Source organism: Pseudopodoces humilis, chromosome 22 (assembly GCF_049639895.1).
Source record: "Pseudopodoces humilis isolate 2021_Gansu_Grassland_sample_001 chromosome 22, ASM4963989v1, whole genome shotgun sequence".
NCBI classification, from domain to species: Eukaryota; Metazoa; Chordata; class Aves; order Passeriformes; family Paridae; genus Pseudopodoces; species Pseudopodoces humilis.
The window spans coordinates 1,474,617-1,493,731 of record NC_142221.1 but is presented as its reverse complement, the minus strand read 5'-3'; the positions used below and the strand labels follow the sequence as shown (position 1 = coordinate 1,493,731).

Here is a 19,115-nt window from a genome sequence, read left to right as displayed (position 1 = left end):
TAGAAAGTTTTGGGTTTGCTGCAGACTGTTCAGGTGAGACTTTTTTGATCTAAACAGTGCGCCAGACCAGCTGTGATCACAGCACAGACCTGTGGAAAGGGCAGCAGTAAGTCTTGGTCTCTACAGACACATCAGTCATTGCTGAAAGCCTCCTGAAAGCCTCCCAGAGCAGACTCACCAACCAAACCTCTCTGTTCCTCCTACATATTAAGCACCTTAATTAGGTGTCATTTTCACCCCTACTTCGTGGGTTTGTAGCTGTACCCTCTCCTAAGGACACAAAGGGACTTTCAACAACCTCAGAGGCCTTGGGGCTGGATCCTTATTCAGGAACTGTCAGTGATTTCCTGTGTTATTGCACTCCCTGTGTCTCTTCCATTGAAGGTCATGACATCATTCCCTTCCTAATTTTTGTGTTCCTACCCAGATGGATAATTTGGCCAGTAAAAATTCATCTGTCAGGGGCTGGTTTTATCCCCTGCAGTTTGATAGGCTGCAAAATGCTTCCAGGAGGTCCCTCTTGTGGTTATCCACAACATGGATACAGCTGGGCTGCAGGGAAACGGCCGAGCTGCGTTTAACAACTCACCCACCATCTTCTACCTTACAAAATGTCAATTACAACAGTGGAACAGAAATAAATTGGTAATTCCTACTTAGGAGACACATTTTATTTTCTAATGAAGAGGGGCTGACAAGATCAACTCCTCATTACAATTCAGGCCAAAAAGAATGACAGAGTGGGACACTATTTAAAACATATTAACAACTCTGCTTTGCAAAGTGTTCTTTCTCCTTTTCACTCTGTAAATGGTAAGTCTTGGTTTAGGTCCTTTTTTTAAATATAAATATAAATACAGCCTACGTGCAGCAACCAGCCACACAAAAATTAGCAACTGTAATTAAAATTTATTGCATTTATTCTCATCTCCTTTCTCTCAGTAATAACCTTAGAGGTCTTGAAAATATATTAATAAGTTTAAACTGCTCTCCACTCATATTGTTCAGGAACTGAGTAGGTTATTTGCCTTTTTGTGAACACATTTCAGAATCTCACCATCACAATACTTCATACTTGCACATCTTTACAAATCCCACATCTCAGGCATTTCCATTTGCAGCCAAAGCCAGGCAAATGAGAAGCGACTCCTCACTTAAACCATACACACCAGGTATATTTGGCTACACAAATTTCATCTACACTGTCTTGAAGTGTGCACAGAGGCACCTTCAATCACACACACATGCATGTGAATAATCAAAACCTGGTTTTGTGAGGTAGAGGTGGAAGGGGAATGTGAGCATTTGGTAATGCAAGTTCAAGGTCACTGATGCTGTTTGCTACAGCCTGCTAATACCAGTTTTATTAGAAAACCTTATGAACATCCCCTTCATTCATATTTAATAATTCATGTACTGCAGGCTCACAAGAACACTCTCTGGCTTTAAGAGGCTGACAATACATCAAACCTCACTTGCTTTGCTCAAAGCACACAGTACCATCCCTCAAGTTAGTGCAAGGTCAGAAAATCCCCTCTCTCGGGTTTGATCAGGCCCCATGCAAGCCTGGCAGCAGAAAACACTTCTAATGCACCCCTGTGAAAGACAACAAATACCTACCATGGTTTGTTAGTGTTTCAGCTCTCTTTCCCTCCCTTTCTCCTTTTCCCTCCTCCTTGGTGTCTTTGCTAAGCACTGTTTTGCCTGACAGAACCTCTTCATAAGCCTCTCAGTCCTTTGACAGCTCAAGACTTCATACAGCCAAGGTGCTCTGGGAGTCACTTTCTCTAATTCACCTGCAAAAAGAGAGAAACAACTTGAAATTGGCAGTGATGACGTGTTGATTCCAGAAGTGCTGGATGCAGCACATGAGGCAAACCACTGATCAGAGCACCCCAGCTTCCAGATGGGACGGTCACTGATCCATTTATATCTGAGCAAACAGATGTCACTGTGGAAAGCAACTTTTTGCGACGTGCCCACACACATGTAACGACTTTCCCACGCCAGTTAGAGCTGATCCCAGGGAGGTTTGTCAGCCACCTGGCAATTCCAGCTCCTGGGATGAGGAAGACAGGAAATCCAACATGGCAAACATGTTCTATGTGAAACCAGCTCACAAAGTCTCTATTTTTGTGTCATATGCACATTAGGAATCAAACACACTACATTTAATTACCGAAAAGTAATTCCCTGTGGAAATCCTCAGTGCAGCCCTCGATCCCGTGTCAGATACTGCCCAAGAACCAAGGCTTCAGGTTGCAATAACTGCAAGGTGTTATTTAAAGACAGACAAGCACATTCTAAAAAACTGCAGACGTCAGACTTGCAAGGAGCTGAAATCACCCACACCGCCTGTGCTGCCCATGCACCGCCTTTCCCAGCGCACAGCATGGAAAAGATCCTGCAGGAGCAGCCTTCTTGTACTAAACTGGGAAACAACACCAGCACTGGCAGCATAAAACTGCAAAGAAATGCTCTGTGAGAGAGAAGAGCAGAATAACAGAGCAGGTAATGTGAGAGAGGGAAGCATAAGCTCACTGCACAGCAAGACGCTCCAGTTCTTGCAGAAAATTCCTGTTTTCCTTTCACTAGACATATTGTTGCATCAGCTCTCCAGCAACGTTTTGAAGCAATTGGAAACCCAGTCAGTAAATTTCTGCAGATTGACACACACACAAAATGTTTTCCTTTTCTCCTGTATGCTGACCCCCCTTCTTCAGCAATGCTTTGTGTGTCAGAGAAGCCTGACATTGTTAGAGATTAAAAACATGTTTGGCAACAGCACAGGGATAGGTGAGATGACTTGAAAGCTGAGGAAATACTTAAACCTGTGATGTGACAGGGAATAATTAAAATGTTGCATCCCACAGAGATTTGAATGTGACAGGGGAAAAGGTAACAGCAGATCTTGCTTCCGTATTTCCCTGGTTAGGAACGAATTATGCAGGTTTACAGGACCAGTAGCTTTGGCAGCAAGGGCTTGATAGTTGTTTGTATGTCACACCACTGAGCTGAGGATGTAGAATTGGGTAAAACAAAAAGCCAGACAAGAACACTGTGCAGGGACCTGTCTGTTTCAGCAGCTGAAAATTACCAAGGAAGAAACCCCAAGAGAGTTAAGTGCAGTCATACTAAAAATACTTGGGAAAAGCAAGCTAATGAAAACCCTGACTGACCCCATTTCCCATCACAGAGGCTCTGTGCCCACCAAGGTGTATTAACACTCCACCAAACTGCTTCCCAGAAGCAATCAACAAAGGGGATGTTCTTTCTCTTAAGAGATCCTGGAAGTCAGACAGGGGCAGCTGGGAGGAAAACTAAGCCAAGATCACTGCTTTGGCAGTATTTATTTTGTGAACTAGTCATAAGCTCCTCCACATTCAACAGCCTTTCGCCATCTCCAGAGCCAGCCAGACTCTTTACAAGGTCGTTTTACTTTTTAATAATATTAATAATAACTTGAGTCAGCAGATAGCAAACTAGAGAGACTTTTATGAGACATATTTCTAGATAATCTATTTTAAATTATTTCTCTCTCCAAACTGAATTCCAGCTATCTTCACCTGCTCTTCTTCCCTGTCACTCCCACATTTCACATTTTCCGTTTGTTATCTTCTGTGGTAGCTGTAACTTGGCAATTCCAGGCACAGAGAAGGGCACTGGAATGTGTTGCTGACTTCAGCATATGCCCAGTACAATGTCTCCAGACTCCAGCAACACTCCAGCCCAGCCTCCCTCCCAAGACTCCTGCAAGCTGTTGCTTATCAGCTCACCCAGGCTGTGGCAAGCAGATGGACAGAGATATGTATATCTGGCTGAGCAAGTTCTGGTGCTCAGGAGGCGCTGAGCAGGCTGCTGTCCAGAGGGCGAGTCTGTGAGAGCCTCTCCCTCCTGGGGCAACTCCCCTGCGCCGGGCGCTTCTCAGGTCCTTGGGAAATCCAAAACAGGCTGGAAATGAAAGTGTCACAGCCGCAATGGGGGCTCATCTCTGCTGGGCTGATGAAGTGAATACACCAACAGCTCTCCATACTCTGTCTTAGCAGTGTATGGAGCAGTGAGTGACCTGTTTTTTTGTTTCCAAGGCAGGTTCAGTTTTCAGTGACAAGTAAAGGTTGTTGGCTGAAGGTATTTATGAGCTCTTTACCTGCCTTTTTTTCAGCAGTGCACGCCTGAAGTCAGGGCACAGACAGATGAATTACAAAGGGATCTTTATTATAAAATTCAGAAAGCTGGAAAAAAATCCTGAAAATTGAGTCAAAGCTGATACATGATGTCTTCCAAGTCATTAACATCCTACGAATATTTCAGAAACATGCATAGGAGTGAAACCCTAATTTAGTTCAGACTTTGAGAGAACATTTTCAACAAAAGCACTAAACAGGAGGGAGTTTACTATAAAAGTATAGACACAATATACAGAATAAAGTACATTTGACAGCACACAGAATTAAATTAAGGAAAACCAAAATCAAATCTGCTCCAACCATATGGACTAAGGCAGCATAACATAGCTCAGCACCAAATACATCAGAAAGCATTATGTGAAGTGAGCAGCAATTCCATAAATCCAACAGCCTCATTCCACTACCAGACTATAGCTGGATATTTCCTCCTGCATCCTCAGGGAAGTAACAGTTGATACTCAGACTAAAAAGCACAATATTTAAATGTGCGGCTGTCTTACCTAGGGGCAGCCACCCACACTTGCAAGGAAACTTGTACAGGAAGCTCCTTGCACCACTGAGACCTTGGTGACCTTGAAAAAGTCACTTCTGCTCTGCATCATGCGCCCCTAAAGTGTAAAACAAGAGTAAATAATCTCTGTCTCCAAACCAGGTCACAGTGGAGCCGCACAAAGTCTGCAGCGTGGTTTAAAATCACTGGGGATTTGACACATTAGAAATGTTATTAAAACACCATGACAGTGTAGCAACGTTTCCATTAAACATCCCATCCTTCACAGAGGAAGTTTATGCTTTGGCTCAAGACAAGCAAAAAGAATTTCAGATGAGGCTTTTGTAGTAGGAGATATTCCTGCATCTGCAGCTGCATTCCCAGGGGAGTGACAGTTAAACAGCCAGCGGTGATGAATATGCTCAGCTACCTCAGAGTGCCTGTGAACAGGGAGGTGAAAAGGCAGGAGAAACAGGTACTTGCATTCCAAGACTGGACTGAAATACCAGAATGAGGGTGCTCAGAGCCTCTAGAAAGGAGACATGGACTGTGTCTGGCACCCGAGTATCCCCCTGCAGCAGCACCTTGCACAGAAGCGTTACTGGTGCAATGGAGAACAGGAAATTTGGGGCACTGGACACCAGAGCTCCAAACCCTTCACTTCAGTGAGCTGCTCTCCAGGCTCCTGGCCAGGCCAAGAGCACCATGAAAATTGGTTTTAAATGCTCCATCAAGAAGGCATACACTAATAATATTCAGCTGAACATTAAAAACACCCTCCACCTTCCAAATCTACCCTGACACCAGGATCTGCCCAGGAGAACTGCAATTTGCAGTGTGCAGCCCCCCAAGAGCAGACAGAGTTTATACTGACAGGGCAGCAAGAACAACAGAAGTTGCTAATAACAAAGCAGTGAGTATCTAGCACAGCCCGAGGTGTATCACACACAGTAACAGAAAATATCTGGAATTTACATTGGTTTTTGTTACCTTCAAAAGTCAGAATGAGAGGCTTGCAACTTCAAATTGGAAGTTTATTTTAGCCTCTGCTTTGCATTCAGAAGACAGGTAATTTTTCATCACACCACACAAAGTGCTGCTGAAAATATGTTGTGTTTTTCTGCAGTATAATTTTATTGCTGGCCTTCTGCCAAGAGTCTTTCTGGCAGCATCTCCCACAGTTGGAAACTGTGTATCTGGGTCAGAAAAGACAAGCCGCTTTTCAGAACAGCTCAATACATTTGGCAGAGATGCTGATATTGTAATTGAACTCTTTCAGCAACTCTCTTTATGATGTACCCAGACACCAAACAAAACAAGATCTGCAGTGTTGATTAATGTCAAAATAACTGACAGAGAAATATCAAAATAGTTTTCCCTCATGTGAAAAGTATCCACAAACTGGGGGGAACAGATAAGAAATACAATTCATGAGGATTCAGAGAGGAGCACAGGGCAGAGAAATCTGCAAAATATGACTGACCTGTGCCTTGTGCAGATATTCACTATTTAAAATCCCAGCTCCTCATATGGAACTTCCTCCTTCCCTACCACACAAAGAGAAATCCTGGCCACTCAGAGCATTGTGGAGCAGTGTCCTGTAACACTGGGACACATATTTAACAAGGTTCGGGCTGCTTCCAGCAGTATGCTCAGCATCCAGTTTCACCTGGAGACTGTGTATTCATAGGAGTTTTATTATTTTCCATGTAATGCATTTCCTGGCAAAGTTGCATGTGGGATAACCTTTAGAAGGCTGGAATTTTCCATCCAAATGAATAATTACAAAGCAACACTATAGTTAGAAGCTGCAAAGGTACTTCCTCTGGCAAACTCTTACACTTCATACAACAAATACTGGAGTCTGGGATTACTCTTGCCTGGTCACTTCTCATAATATTTCAATCAAAGGCTCCTGTGCTTGGAGACCTCTTGGGAGCAGCCCCTGCCAGGCAGCCCCCACACCCAGCTTTAAGTGCCAAAGACAGGGTAGGCACAAACTTGACAACCAGATCTGGAACCACAGCACATGTAACCATCAGAACAGAGAAATCAAAGTCACCTTCCAGGGTCCAGAGCTCTGACAGTGCTCCCAGTGCAAGGAGCACAGCTGCCCATTTGTCAGCGTGCAGGAAGCTGCTGGAGAGCTCCTGGGGAGAATCCATCTGTGCCAAGGCAGGACCCTCTGGTCAGAGATGCAACTGAAAATCAGTGAACACATGGATTCCCCTCCACTGTGGAGTAAGGAATGAAAAAAGAGCCAAAAGAAATCACACTGGTACAGTAATTAAAGAAGTTGAAGAATCAAAGGCAAGCAATTGCTTAATCTGAATTAATACATTAAGGTAAAGGAAACAGGGATGTGCCAAGTGTAGCTCGTATTTTTAGCTCTTAGAAAGAAGGTGAAAAGATGGTCTAAGGGGAAATCATTACCAGCCTAACAGGAAGGTTAAAAAAGGAACAACAGAGGCACTGTGTGAGCACACAGGCAATCATTTGAGGAAAAAAATACTCTATTTTAGATAGAATCACACCATCCAGTCTCAGAAAGAAATAGATATTAGTAGAAATAACTGCAATTATTAAATTGTAATGTATAAGAAAGACAACAGTTTTGGAAAGAATATAGATCCTCCTGAGACTGAACCTACTACAGACTCCTGAGGAAGGTATTCACCACACTCACCACACTCACCAGGTGGTCCAGAGCAGCACACCAGCTGCAGACCTTGAGGTATTTTCTACATAGATTTTTCACATCTCCCTCTAGATTTTTATCTGGCTTCACATTCCCTGAAACCTGCACAACCCCCAGCAGAGCCAGGGCTACAGAGGGCCTCTAAGGAAATAATTTTGAAATTGCCTTCATCTCCTGGTATGGGTATCAAGATGCAAGACTGACTAGAGACAGATCAAGTCCAAAAAGTTTTAAAAACTGTCTGCTGACACTTATAAATAATAAATTGACACATGAACAGTTTATGTTTTCCCTGTTCAAACAGTAAGAAATATGCAAAACTGAACACTACAGAAGACAAAATATTTTATAGGGTGCATTTCTTGACAGGTGTCTTAAATAAAAAGTTACATATTAGATAGTACATAAATAATGAATAGCAAAGAGTTCATTTGAGACAAGGCAGCAACCACCACTGGATTCTCAATGTCTGTGAAACACTGAACTGATTTGTGAGACACCCTAATGTTACATTCCTGCTTCCCTGGCTAAACTGGTCAAAGGAAGCGTGAAGGTACTTTGCAGCCATAATGTGACATCCACACTCAAAATCATCTGAAATTCTTAACTCAGACTGCATTCATTTACAGTTGAAAAATTAACTAAATTAATAACAGGATTACATTACACTGAAATGACACTCACCATCTGCAATGTCATTCTCCCAGAGACAGAGCTGGTTTAAGCAAAATTCTGGATCTATGCCTGAAATGACATCACATTCTCCAAAAGAGAATCACAGTTCTACCTCCTCCACCCAGTTTGTGCCATGCTGGGTCCTCACCATGCCAGCCCTGTCCTGCACCACACCCCAGCATTAAAACCTTGCACATCTCCAAACTCCCAGAGACTCCCCAAATCCCTGGATTTGTGAGCACTGCCTTTACCTGCACGGCTTTTGCTGGTCCAGAAACCACCACAGGAAGCAGCCACGATGTTGAGGAGATTCAGAACAGGGACATTCCTTCCCCAGCACCCTTCAGCTTCACCAAAATAGCTGCAGTGCCCCAGTTTCTTTGCTGCTGTGATTCATATCCCATAGAATACGGGATTCTGCAGGTGGACTTGAGCTGCAGCCCAGCGACTCAGCCAGGATGAGGGAACTGCCACCAAGGAGGCAAAGGCACACACATGGAAATGGCTGGAAAGCACGGCATTCCCTCTGTTGAAATACAATTTCAACAAAAAAAAGAAGGAGGCTGGAGCCCAAACTGTCCTACAGTAACACTGGATCTGCTTGTATTGGTGGTTTGCACTTTTCATCAGCTCCATGAGGCAACAGCCAAACACTTTGGCTCTACTCTCTGCCCCCTGCTCTGCAGCTCAGGCTAATGCATATCCTGAATTAGTAAGAGGAAAGAGAAAAGCAACATGGATTCTAAAGCTCTGGTTATAAACAAAGCAAATTTAGTAATTCTTACAAATAACACAGTGCAAATAAGTCTTTGAGAGTTGTGTTTTCCCAGTGTTTACATTAAGTGTCAAAGCATTAAGAAGTTTTTAAGAATAAATGTTCTCCTTCTGACTAAAATTTCAGCAACCCTCAACAGTGAAGTTTCAGGAAGCTTCTCCCCAGAATTTCTTCCCTGATGTCAATTATACATACCCTGTGTTTTTGGTGTTGCAAACCCCCCTGGTTACTGTGCCTGGCTGCCTTTCAGCCAGTTTAAACATTCATGACTTTCCAGTGAAATGCATTTTCTAGTATGTCAGTCTGGCTGCCTCAGTAACTTTTTTTTTTTTTTTTTTTTTAATTAAAGAGAGAAGATTTAAAAGGATTTGGAATGGAAGATCACTATACTCTGTGAATATTGTGTAAAAAGCTCTTCTGCTCCCAGCCAGTGCACATCCTCCATCTGACTTTTCCCATGTTTTAGTTCCACTCTGACTCCTGAACAAGTTCAGGTTAATTTTTTACTTCCTGACTAATTGGCTATTTTGTTGAAGAACACATTGTCAAAGTTTCTGGGTTACTAAAAGCTTCAAGTTTTAAGTGTTTTCTCTTGCCATCTCTTGCCCATCCAACCACATTAAGTTTAATTCAGTGTCACAACATGCAATACCACAGAAAGGTCTTAAACAGAATTTGTAACTAAAATCTCAGGCTGTTTAGGGAACAAAATTGGCTCTTTTGAAACCATTCAGAACCCAGCAACCCTTCACTGGGGAAGGGTACCCTGGCTGCCACCCGTTTTCAGCCTCAGAACACAATTATTTACTTCAGATGCATTATAACTCTACCAAAAGATTTGAATTAGGTTACTTAGGCATGAAAGCTAGCAACAATATCCATCAAAGTAAAACATCACACCAGCCTGAGACAGCTGAGAAAGAACTGTCACTTGTGACCCAAGTCCACCATTTGCCTTGGACAAGATCTTGTAGTAGAAAGTCCCAGCTTGGCTAAGAGGAAGAAAAAGAGCCACAAATATATTTAGAGATGTACAGAATTAGTAAATATAAACAAAAGCCCTATTTCCCTGGAAAATCATGAGTCTAAAAATATTTTAGATGGGCTCAATCCAGCATCCTCTTGCCTCAGCAGATCTCCACTGCACGCATCTGCTGTCAGATCTGCCAACTTCACTTGCAAAACTCATCTATTATTCCTCTCTCCAGTTCTCACGGCACAGTACAGCCACGGAAATGTAAAAAGGGATGACTCTAGCAGAGACCATCACTGGTGGAAATGCTCAGTTTGTAGACCACAAGCTAGGTTACAAAATTAATTTCTCAGCCTAAGTTGTATCTATTAGTCTTAGCCTTAGGAACATCCTGAGATGAGTAATGAATTCCACAGCCTTTTTTTGTTTATTTTTAATAGGTTGGTGATATTTAAAAAAAAAAAAAAAAGCTAAATTAGGTGTCTGTAATACTGTATTCTCCAGAATCTTTGGAGAACAGAACTGTGCTAAGTAATTGATCTTCAACTTGAGAAGCTACAGCTACCCTTTTTTTATCTTTTGAATTTCAAATAAAATCTGGAGGGAGAAAAAGGAGCTCTCAGGATAAATGCACCAGTCCCAGGTGGATGGCATTTTTAAACCACAGAAACAACTTTGCTGATTTGGCCTCTTTCTTTAAATTTCCTACAGGACTATGAATTAGTTTAATTTCTCTTTATAGATAATGATGTCATCTCCATTGTGCCACTCACAAGAGCACCAAAGACACTTCCAGCTCTTCATTTACTAAAGAAACTTCCCCAGCCTTTGCATTCTCCACCAGATGTCACACCCCATCCTCCCACCAGCATCAAGCAGCAAATCTTGGAACAGCAAAACAGGATCTGCATCTTGGGAGGCACCAAACTTGCCAGAAGCCCCAGAAGCCCCTTGGGCAGGTCAGTACCCCCAGCCAGGCTGGCACACACCCAGAGTGTGGCACAGCTGCTGCAGCTCCTGGAGCAGGGGCAAACCCCACTTTCTCCAGGAGGAGCAAACAGCCTGGCAAATCAATACCAGCATTCCAAGTGCTCTCAGCCTTGCAGGGACATCAGCTCACCACAACACAACTCTCTTGCCCCAAAGCTCCCCGAGTACACTGGAGCCAAAAGTAACACTTGGAATTACTGTCCAGGGAAAGACTAGAGAAAAGCAATCAATGTTAGTTTATTTTGGGCCATTAGCTGCAAGTTTGTGTCTGTCCACTTCAGTTCTCCAGATAACAGGAAACCTGCTGTACCTAAAAGCAGCACTGATGGGGTTTATTTCATTTCTCAAAAGGAGTTGCACTTGGGAAGCCACAACCTGCCAGGGTAGGAGAGCACATGGTTCCGGATGCAGAGGCAGGATCAAAACCAGGATTAGAAACCAGCTGCCACACAGACTGAGGGTGTTCTCCTCAGGTGGGCAGTGAGATAGAAACCCTTTCATCCCTCAGGCTGGATTAGACTGCAAATGTTTTCATTGCCTGCTTAGCCACCTGTGGAAATCTGTGTCCATGTCAACACCATCATTATACTGAACTCTGCTCCTGTCAGCACAAAAAACCTGCCTGGTTTTCAGTCCAAAACTATACTTTTAGTGATATAAGAATGTCAGATTATAATGCCATCAATCTATTTTATTCCACAGTTAAACAAAATTCATCTCTAGAACCTGGCACTTCTGTGTTAGTGAAAAAAAAAAATTCTAAAAACAGGACATAAATACTTTGTGCACTGAAAGAGTTTTTGGTTGTGCTGGTTCTCCACTTTGCACAGCTCCTCTGTTGTAGAAACAAAAGTCCTTATACTGGCCTTTCTCAGTGATATTTGCAAACTCCTACACTTGGTGTAACAGAGTGTTCAGAAACAGTTCATACTGGCCTGGGAAAGTTAGGTCATTATTTACTAACTGCAGAAATACATTGAAGAAAACAATAACATTCTTGCAATGGCTTGTTGCTTGTTTTGACAGAAACAAAAAGTAATTAAACCTAGCTAACACCTTTTCACTGAGCATTTTGCTCTAAAGCATTTCTGATTCACACACTGCAGAACCAGGAACAGAACAGCAGAACCACCAGTGCAACACTGTCAACACAAGGAAAGGCTGTCCCTGAAATTCAGTGGACAAATATTACCAGACAATTTTATGCTTTACCAACACAAAATCCAGAAGTTATATTTAGAAGCATGATTTCTGCAGACACTCAGATGTTTCTGTTCTAAATTTTCTAGAAATTGCAAATTACAACTTGGCAGACTTTAAAGTAACCCAGCACGTGTCTTGTGCAATCCAAATCATGGTCTGCCCTATTACTCTGCAAAACTGTTAGGAAGAAAAAAAAGTCATGCTTTTCACCACATGGTTTCAGACAAATGACAGAGACATTCCATTTATCTCTGTGCTAAGAACGAAACTTAAGTACTGTTTTTTCCTCTTGGAATATTGCCATGAAAGTTAAAAGCTAATAGAGGAACCAGAGTTCTCCCCACTGAAGGATAAGCACTGTTTGGTTGTGGCCATTTTCCCCATTCACCATGGGGAGAATATACTGCATTTCTAGACTGATCTCATTCCTAAATACTGCAAGGAGATATCAAAGCATGCAGGTGTCACCAAGGTGAGTTGTAGAACTGGCAAACCCTGCAAAGTTTCTGCAACCACTCAAGAGATAAATGTGCTTTTCAACACCACGAAGAGTAAATTGAATGAAACAACTCAGAGGTAACAAACCAAATAAATCTTGGAAATTACTTCTCTATCTCCCAGTAACCAGACTGTACTGCCCACCCTCCCCCTGCTAACCTGGGGGAGATGGCAATCTCCATGCAGGACTTTACAAGAGACTGACAAAACCATTACTCAGTCTTATCTATTTTGATTGCAGTTATCAAGTTTCAATGTACTTTTATTAGCAAAACACCCAAATTCAGACCTTAGAATTTCACGACTCTTCAAACATCACTTCTCTAATTGCTGATAGACATGATAGACATAATTGCTGTGCTGTTTGCATGGGGAAGAGGCCTCAGTGTTCAGAAATTCAAGTGATTTGCTCAGGGCCAGAGTAACTCAGTGCTGACACTTGGAACAGTGCAAGTTTTTCATTTACTACACACACCAAGCACAAAGCATCCTCTTCCCCTTTCTAGCTTTCCACCTGCTTAGGCTTCATTCCTTTAATTTGAACAGACATTGCATTCCTGGCTGCTTTTGTTATTCAATCTCTCTCATGGGTTCCTCACAGGTCAGCTTGGCAAACTGTCACAGGAAACGCTTGACAACAATTACCTGTCCATTCATGAGAGTCAAATTAGCAATTCAATATCTGAATATGGTATGATTAAACTGAGGAACCTAATTCACAATGTGTCCTACTTTCAGGTATCAAATTTTTTGAGCACTGTGCTCTTCTGAAAGTCAAACTGACGAGGACTCAGGAACCTTGTGTCTTCTCAAAAGAGGCCAATGGAGTCCATCTTTTGTCACGTAGCAGGACACACACAGTCTGTTCTCAGGAAGAGCAGGAGCCAAAAAACAAGAACACTTCAGAACACTATTGAGGGACCTGAGCCATTGTGCAGGGTAAGGGGAAGCTTTGCAGGCAGCTCCTCAGCACTGAGCACTCTGCACACCACATTCTAGCACATCCTTGGCTGTAAAGAAAACCCTCACAGGCTCTCTCTGCCACTTGGTTTTTCTAAAGCTCCAACTGACATAGGAGCAGTTGGATAAGGGTATTTCTTCTCTCTCTCTCAAAAAAAAGCAACAAAATAATCAACCAGTCAAAACCCAGCTTTCACATTAAGATACTGAGTGACCACGTAAAACACCCAAAATCAGATGTAAAGGATGGAGAGGGTCTGAGAGCATCTCTCTTACAAATCAGAAAAACTACTGGGAACTCCCAGATGACCAGGAGTGCACCTGTCGTGGCTTCCCCTGCCTGCACCCAAACCATACCCCTCCAACAAGATCCCTTCAGGCTCCTCCACACAGAGCTCCAGCCATCCAACAGCAGTTTATAACTCCTGTCAGTTCATTCAGGATGGCTAATTTGATCTTTTTAGGAGATATTTCAAACTTTGTTAGAATATTGTCAGCTGGAGGAACCTACATCAATCTGTAGGTATCAGATCATCCAACTGTAACAAGAGGAGCACAAATAATGAAAGCAGAGCAAGGGAAAGAAAGGAGAGGGGAAGTACAGTAAATCCTGAACTCCTCAGCTCTCCACCAAAATTCAGTCTTCTATAGACTGTGCATGAGAGTTTCAACTGTGCTGTGTGATGAGGGCTGTCTAGGTTTGAAAAGACAGGTGTCTGCTAAGGAAGGCAGGAGCCTCTCTTGAAATAGAAAATGTAAACCCCCTTCCTTCCAAATTATTATAATTTTGAAATTAAGGGGCTCTCAGGCAAAGATATGGGAATAGGAATAACAGTTCTTTACTAGTATGTATAAATAAAAAACCCAAAAACCCTACAACTTAATAGGAAAATTAAAATAAAATGCAGCAGCACAAAAACCACTGACAGAGTCAGAATACAAGCTGACACCCTGTTGGGCAGGCTGTTGGTAGCAGTTTGATTAAGTGATAAGTTAAGTTGATAAGTGGCGGCTGCAGTCCTCCTAGAGTGACAGATGTGCTTCTGTTGAAGCAGTGATCCTGCAGAAGGGTGTAGTTTTCCTCTGAAGGTCCAGTGGTGACACAGAACAGCCTGGTCATCCTCTGGGAATCCAGTGGAAAAAGGCTGACTGGTGTTCCAGTTCAGATTATATCCAAGTGGGAACGCTTGGCTCCTCCCCCTGGGTGGAGCATGTCCCAATGGGATGATGTCATATTATCAGTCCTGCAGTGAGACTCCATGGCCATTAACAGAAGAGATCCCCCCGGAGGGAGGATGGGTCATGGAAGGGATAAAAAACACTGCCACAGCTAGTTTTAACAACTGCTAAAATACATCCTTTTGGTTATATCTTCCATTGCAGCCCAAGACGGGGCAAAGAGGACTCATTGAGACAAGGTGCACCTGCTACAACTGGCACTAAAACCAGGCAGCTACTGCAAACCAGCGGTGCCCAGCACCAACAGAAAGCAAGTCTTTGTTCTTCTGGCACAAGAGGACTCCTTTACTGTGAGTACCACATACAGATCAAACGTTTGTAAGCAAAAATAAAGAAGCTAGCCAAGGGATTTGTATTAAAATAAAGATTGCAGATCACAGTGTGAACGTACCAGTGAGTCCCATGCCCAGCCAAGCTCTCCCCAAGCAACCCTTCCTCTGAAGGAGAGCTGCAAGGAGACAGCCTGAGCCAACAGTTTCTACAGCAACTGCAGAAGCACCAGTTCAATGATATTCAAACCCTGCAGTAACTGCAGAAGCATCAGGAAATGGATACTCCAGAAGGAACATTTGACAGTTTCTCCCGGGCTCCCTCTGCCTCCCTGGGCAATCCATTGATCCCAATCAGCTTAGTTCAACTCTGGAGTTGCCCCTTTCTCTGCAAATGCTTCTGAATCCTCTTTACCCTTAATATTCTCTCAGCACACTTACTCCCTTTCAGAACTTCATGGGACAGCCACCAGAGAGTTTTGTAGACATGGTGCTGGAAGGATGAGTGTCCTCATCTTGCAAGGGAGAGACCAATCCATCCATGTGTGCTGCTGCTGCAACTCCTCACAGAGGGTGGAATGCTGTTATGACAGTGGCACTGGGCTGCTGCTGCACCACTAAAAGCACACTTGGAAGCATCTCAAGGGGAACCAAAGCAGAGGCCAGTTAGCACCCAACTGCACAGAAAGAGCAGATCCATTTGTAACATGGCTATTTTAAAACTAATGTAGAAGCCTTATTAAGGAACACAAAATATTTCACTATACATTTGCTAAGTTCTCACCTAAAAATTGTCATTTATGGAAGGATGTTTAGGGCAGGACATCTCTTATTCCCCTTTTAAGAATCTGCTGTAACAAATCACAGCACCTCAACAGTCACAGTTTCATCAGTTCCATATTGCAGGAGTTTTTCCCTAGGTCTGCAGTGTTACTTTGGATCATGCTGAAACTTGGCGTGAAGCTCAGGCTCCTGACCCACAGCAAAAAGTTAAACAAAATTGCTCATTTGTTTTTAAAAGGGTCAGGAGGTTTCCAGTTTCAGGCTCCTCAGTGTTTGGGTTGAAGGGAACAGTATCTACAGTGACAACTCAGGGACATTCAGTATTCAAGCCCTCTGCAAAGAAGGGGCTTGATCAGAGACCTGTCAAAGATGCACTTTGTAAGCAGTTCTCTTTTATTAGTTTATTACGTAAGGCCACATCCACAAAACCAGGTTTTTGGTCGAGAGATCACTACTGACTTCCAACTACCTGCTTTAAAAAAATATCCTTTATCTCCTGAGCTAACAAAAGTTGCTGAATTCCCCCAAAAGACAAGGCAGACCATATATTCAGTGTAAAAGACAATCTCATTCCTACACTAATGGTAGGAGAAAGAAAACATGAAAACAAAAATATTTTGGTTTTATCTTCATGCCTTTTATCATGATTTATCCAGATAGCACCATCACTATTGTGACTGTGACAGTTGTTATTTCTAAAATATGAAGAACTACGAAATCCAAAGTGGAAAAGTATCTTATAAGTTGCTAAAGCATGCAAAGATGACTTCTGGTTCAAATATATTCCTTAGCAGGCCAGTTTTGAAGGAATAAAGACTGCAGTTCCAGACAACCATCTTTTAACACAAAATTTATGAACAGTGTCAGGTTCCAAAAAAAATTGGCTAAGACTGAAAATTCAACCAAATTTTTTAAATTGTTGAAAACCCCCCAGTTACAGGAGGTTCTTATGTGCCTCCAAGGTGGGAGTCATGATTCTTTTCTCTTACACAAATTTAGACAACTGTGTTCTCTCTTCAGCCTTCTGGCCATCTGTAGAGATGAGGAGGTGTGTACAGATGTGGGCTCAGAGCAGAACAAGCTACTTCTCTGAGCTCATATTTTTGGCAGTCACCAATTTCACCCTCACCCACCAGAAGCAAAGAAGTTATCTGTTTTGTCTCCCCACCCTTTTCCCAGTATTTGCCTTTCTTCCTGGCTTTTCTAGAACACTTGTCACCATATTTACCGGAGTACATTTATTACTGGTTTTAAAATAAGAGTTTTTGTGAGACAGGAAAACATTTCAGATCTTTATAGGGGGAACTTCAGACATGAAGAAATAAAGTTGTGTGATAAGTCAGCAGCAGAACCTGAAAAGGGAACAAATGCTGCCCTAATCAATACTTGCAGGTTAATTGCCAGACACTTCACTGGAACACAGTGTTGCTCAGTGCCTGCTGTTGAAGAGTTTTACCCACTTCCAGTTTTGGAAGCAGTGCTCCCAGTTCTCCTACACCCCATCCCCACTTACCACACACACTGCAGTTCAGCCCCGGTGATGCTCTTTCACGTCACCCAAATGACACAGCTGAGCACTTTAAAGGAACAGATTAAGTCTCTGCATGATTGAAGACTTGGACAGCATGGCTGGGTAACCAAAGAAGCCCTAATCTATTTGCCAAGTCCAATTACCTAGCCATCGAATCAAGAGATCACAAAGCATTAGGACATGGAACAACTGTTCACCAAACACTTTTAGCTCTCTGAAAAGATGACAGTCACTGAGAGCCTATGACATGGAAAAGGCATCCTTCAAAGCAGAGGTGGGGAGAAATCAGTTCTTGGACATTTATCTTTTCCTCTCAACTATTAGAGTAAAGGGGAAGAGATTGGGATTGGAAGAGCAGTAGGAATCCAAATATTCTGAGTTTCTGTTTCCTTGAAATCCCATCAAGTATCCTGCTTGGAGATCCATGTTTGCTACTTGTTCCATCATACCACAGCCCTCAGCTTTCTAGTGGCTGTGTCTGTTCTCTGGAGTCACAGGCTGTACATCTACCCTTCATTCCAGAGTCTTTTCTATTAAAGCAAATCCCCTCAGATTGTCACATCAGACATACAGCAATCGGGCAGAGCAGAGAAGGAAAAGTAGAAGAGTACCAGGAGGGTCACAGAGCAAATTCAATCCCCATACCTGGAGAAAAAGAACAAGTTTCCATATGCAAAGAGCTGCCCCTTTCAGCACAGCTGTATCAAAAATAGGAATAAATTACTAATCTGTCTCCTTGTCTTCATACTGGAAAATGGCTGTCTTCAGCCAGCCCCAGCATCAGTCACACCTGTCAAAACATCACACAGCTTTCTCAGCTGGGAAAACCAGCCACGCAGGTTGGGCCACTGCCACCACAGCCAGGGAAGGAACACCACATAAATAGCTGTTATGTGCATTCAGCTTCAAAATTGATCAAACTTTAGCACACATTAGTCAGCACTTCCACATTCACTGATGTGATTTGTTTTATGGTTAAAAAAACCACCTGCAGCCCCATCCCATGGACCTTCCCCACACAGGGTGCCACCATTGGACCCTTGATGATCATGCTCCTACTCTGTCAGAAACACAGCACTAGCTGACTGCCATGGGGCAGCTAACTCAAATGCTTTCTATTTTCATTTTTTAATACAAGTTGTAATTTGTTTGTTGAATGGATCTATTCATGCTGTCCTGATATGTAGCCTCCAGGTGATGTGTTTGGTCCAGCTGGTTGGTGTCTTGCTAAGCAGGCTGTAAAAAGACCTTGTAAATCAAACACCTTTATTCAGGTATATACCAGCTGGCAATTTTAAAACATCACCTATTTCAACAATGGCAACTGAATTCAGTGGAGTGTAGCATGTCAGCTTGTTTCCTTGCTGAATTTTGTACAGTCTCTTTAGTGAGCGAGATAGCACACTTATGATTTCACGTTAGTTCATGTTATGAAGAAAGACACCATGTTTATGGAGAAGGTTATATTGGGACCATGCTTTGGCTGCTACGTCCTAGCAAAGAAAACAAAGTCCTGCAACAAGAAGAAGAAAATTTTATGCCTCCTTCAAGATCAGCCATGATTTACCACAATCTTGTTATAGGACCCATCCCCTGCAAATTACAGACTAAAAAAAAGAGATGCATTAATTTCACAATGTCAGTGGAACTATGGTAAACCATTTCTTGGCAAAATCTTGGTGGAAGGAATCAGTTGCTGTGTGCCCAAAAAGCTCCTGCCCACAGCCTCAGGCCTCCTCAGCCTCTTGAGGGAGTGTTTTTCTAAAGCTCATTTCTGGAAGCACAAAGCAGCTGCACAGAGGTTGTGGGGCTGGGCTTCCCACACACCTGTGGGCTGTGCTGGC

At 42.8% G+C, this 19,115-nt stretch overlaps 1 protein-coding gene across 15 annotated transcripts in view; it reads right to left on the bottom strand.

Moving 5' to 3' along the window:
- The window catches only part of STRBP (spermatid perinuclear RNA binding protein), a 60,124-nt gene that overhangs the window by 35,111 nt on the left and 5,898 nt on the right, over window positions 1-19,115 (bottom strand). For all 15 annotated transcript variants that reach the window (XR_015774393.1, XR_015774395.1, XR_015774391.1 and 12 more), the window contains exon 2: window positions 1,621-1,796. Coding sequence is in view for 7 of the 15 variants with exons in the window: in XM_088065949.1 (XP_087922075.1) it covers window positions 1,621-1,623 (3 nt within the window). In the remaining 8 variants the exon portion in view is untranslated. The remainder of the gene's footprint in view (window positions 1-1,620; window positions 1,797-19,115) is intronic.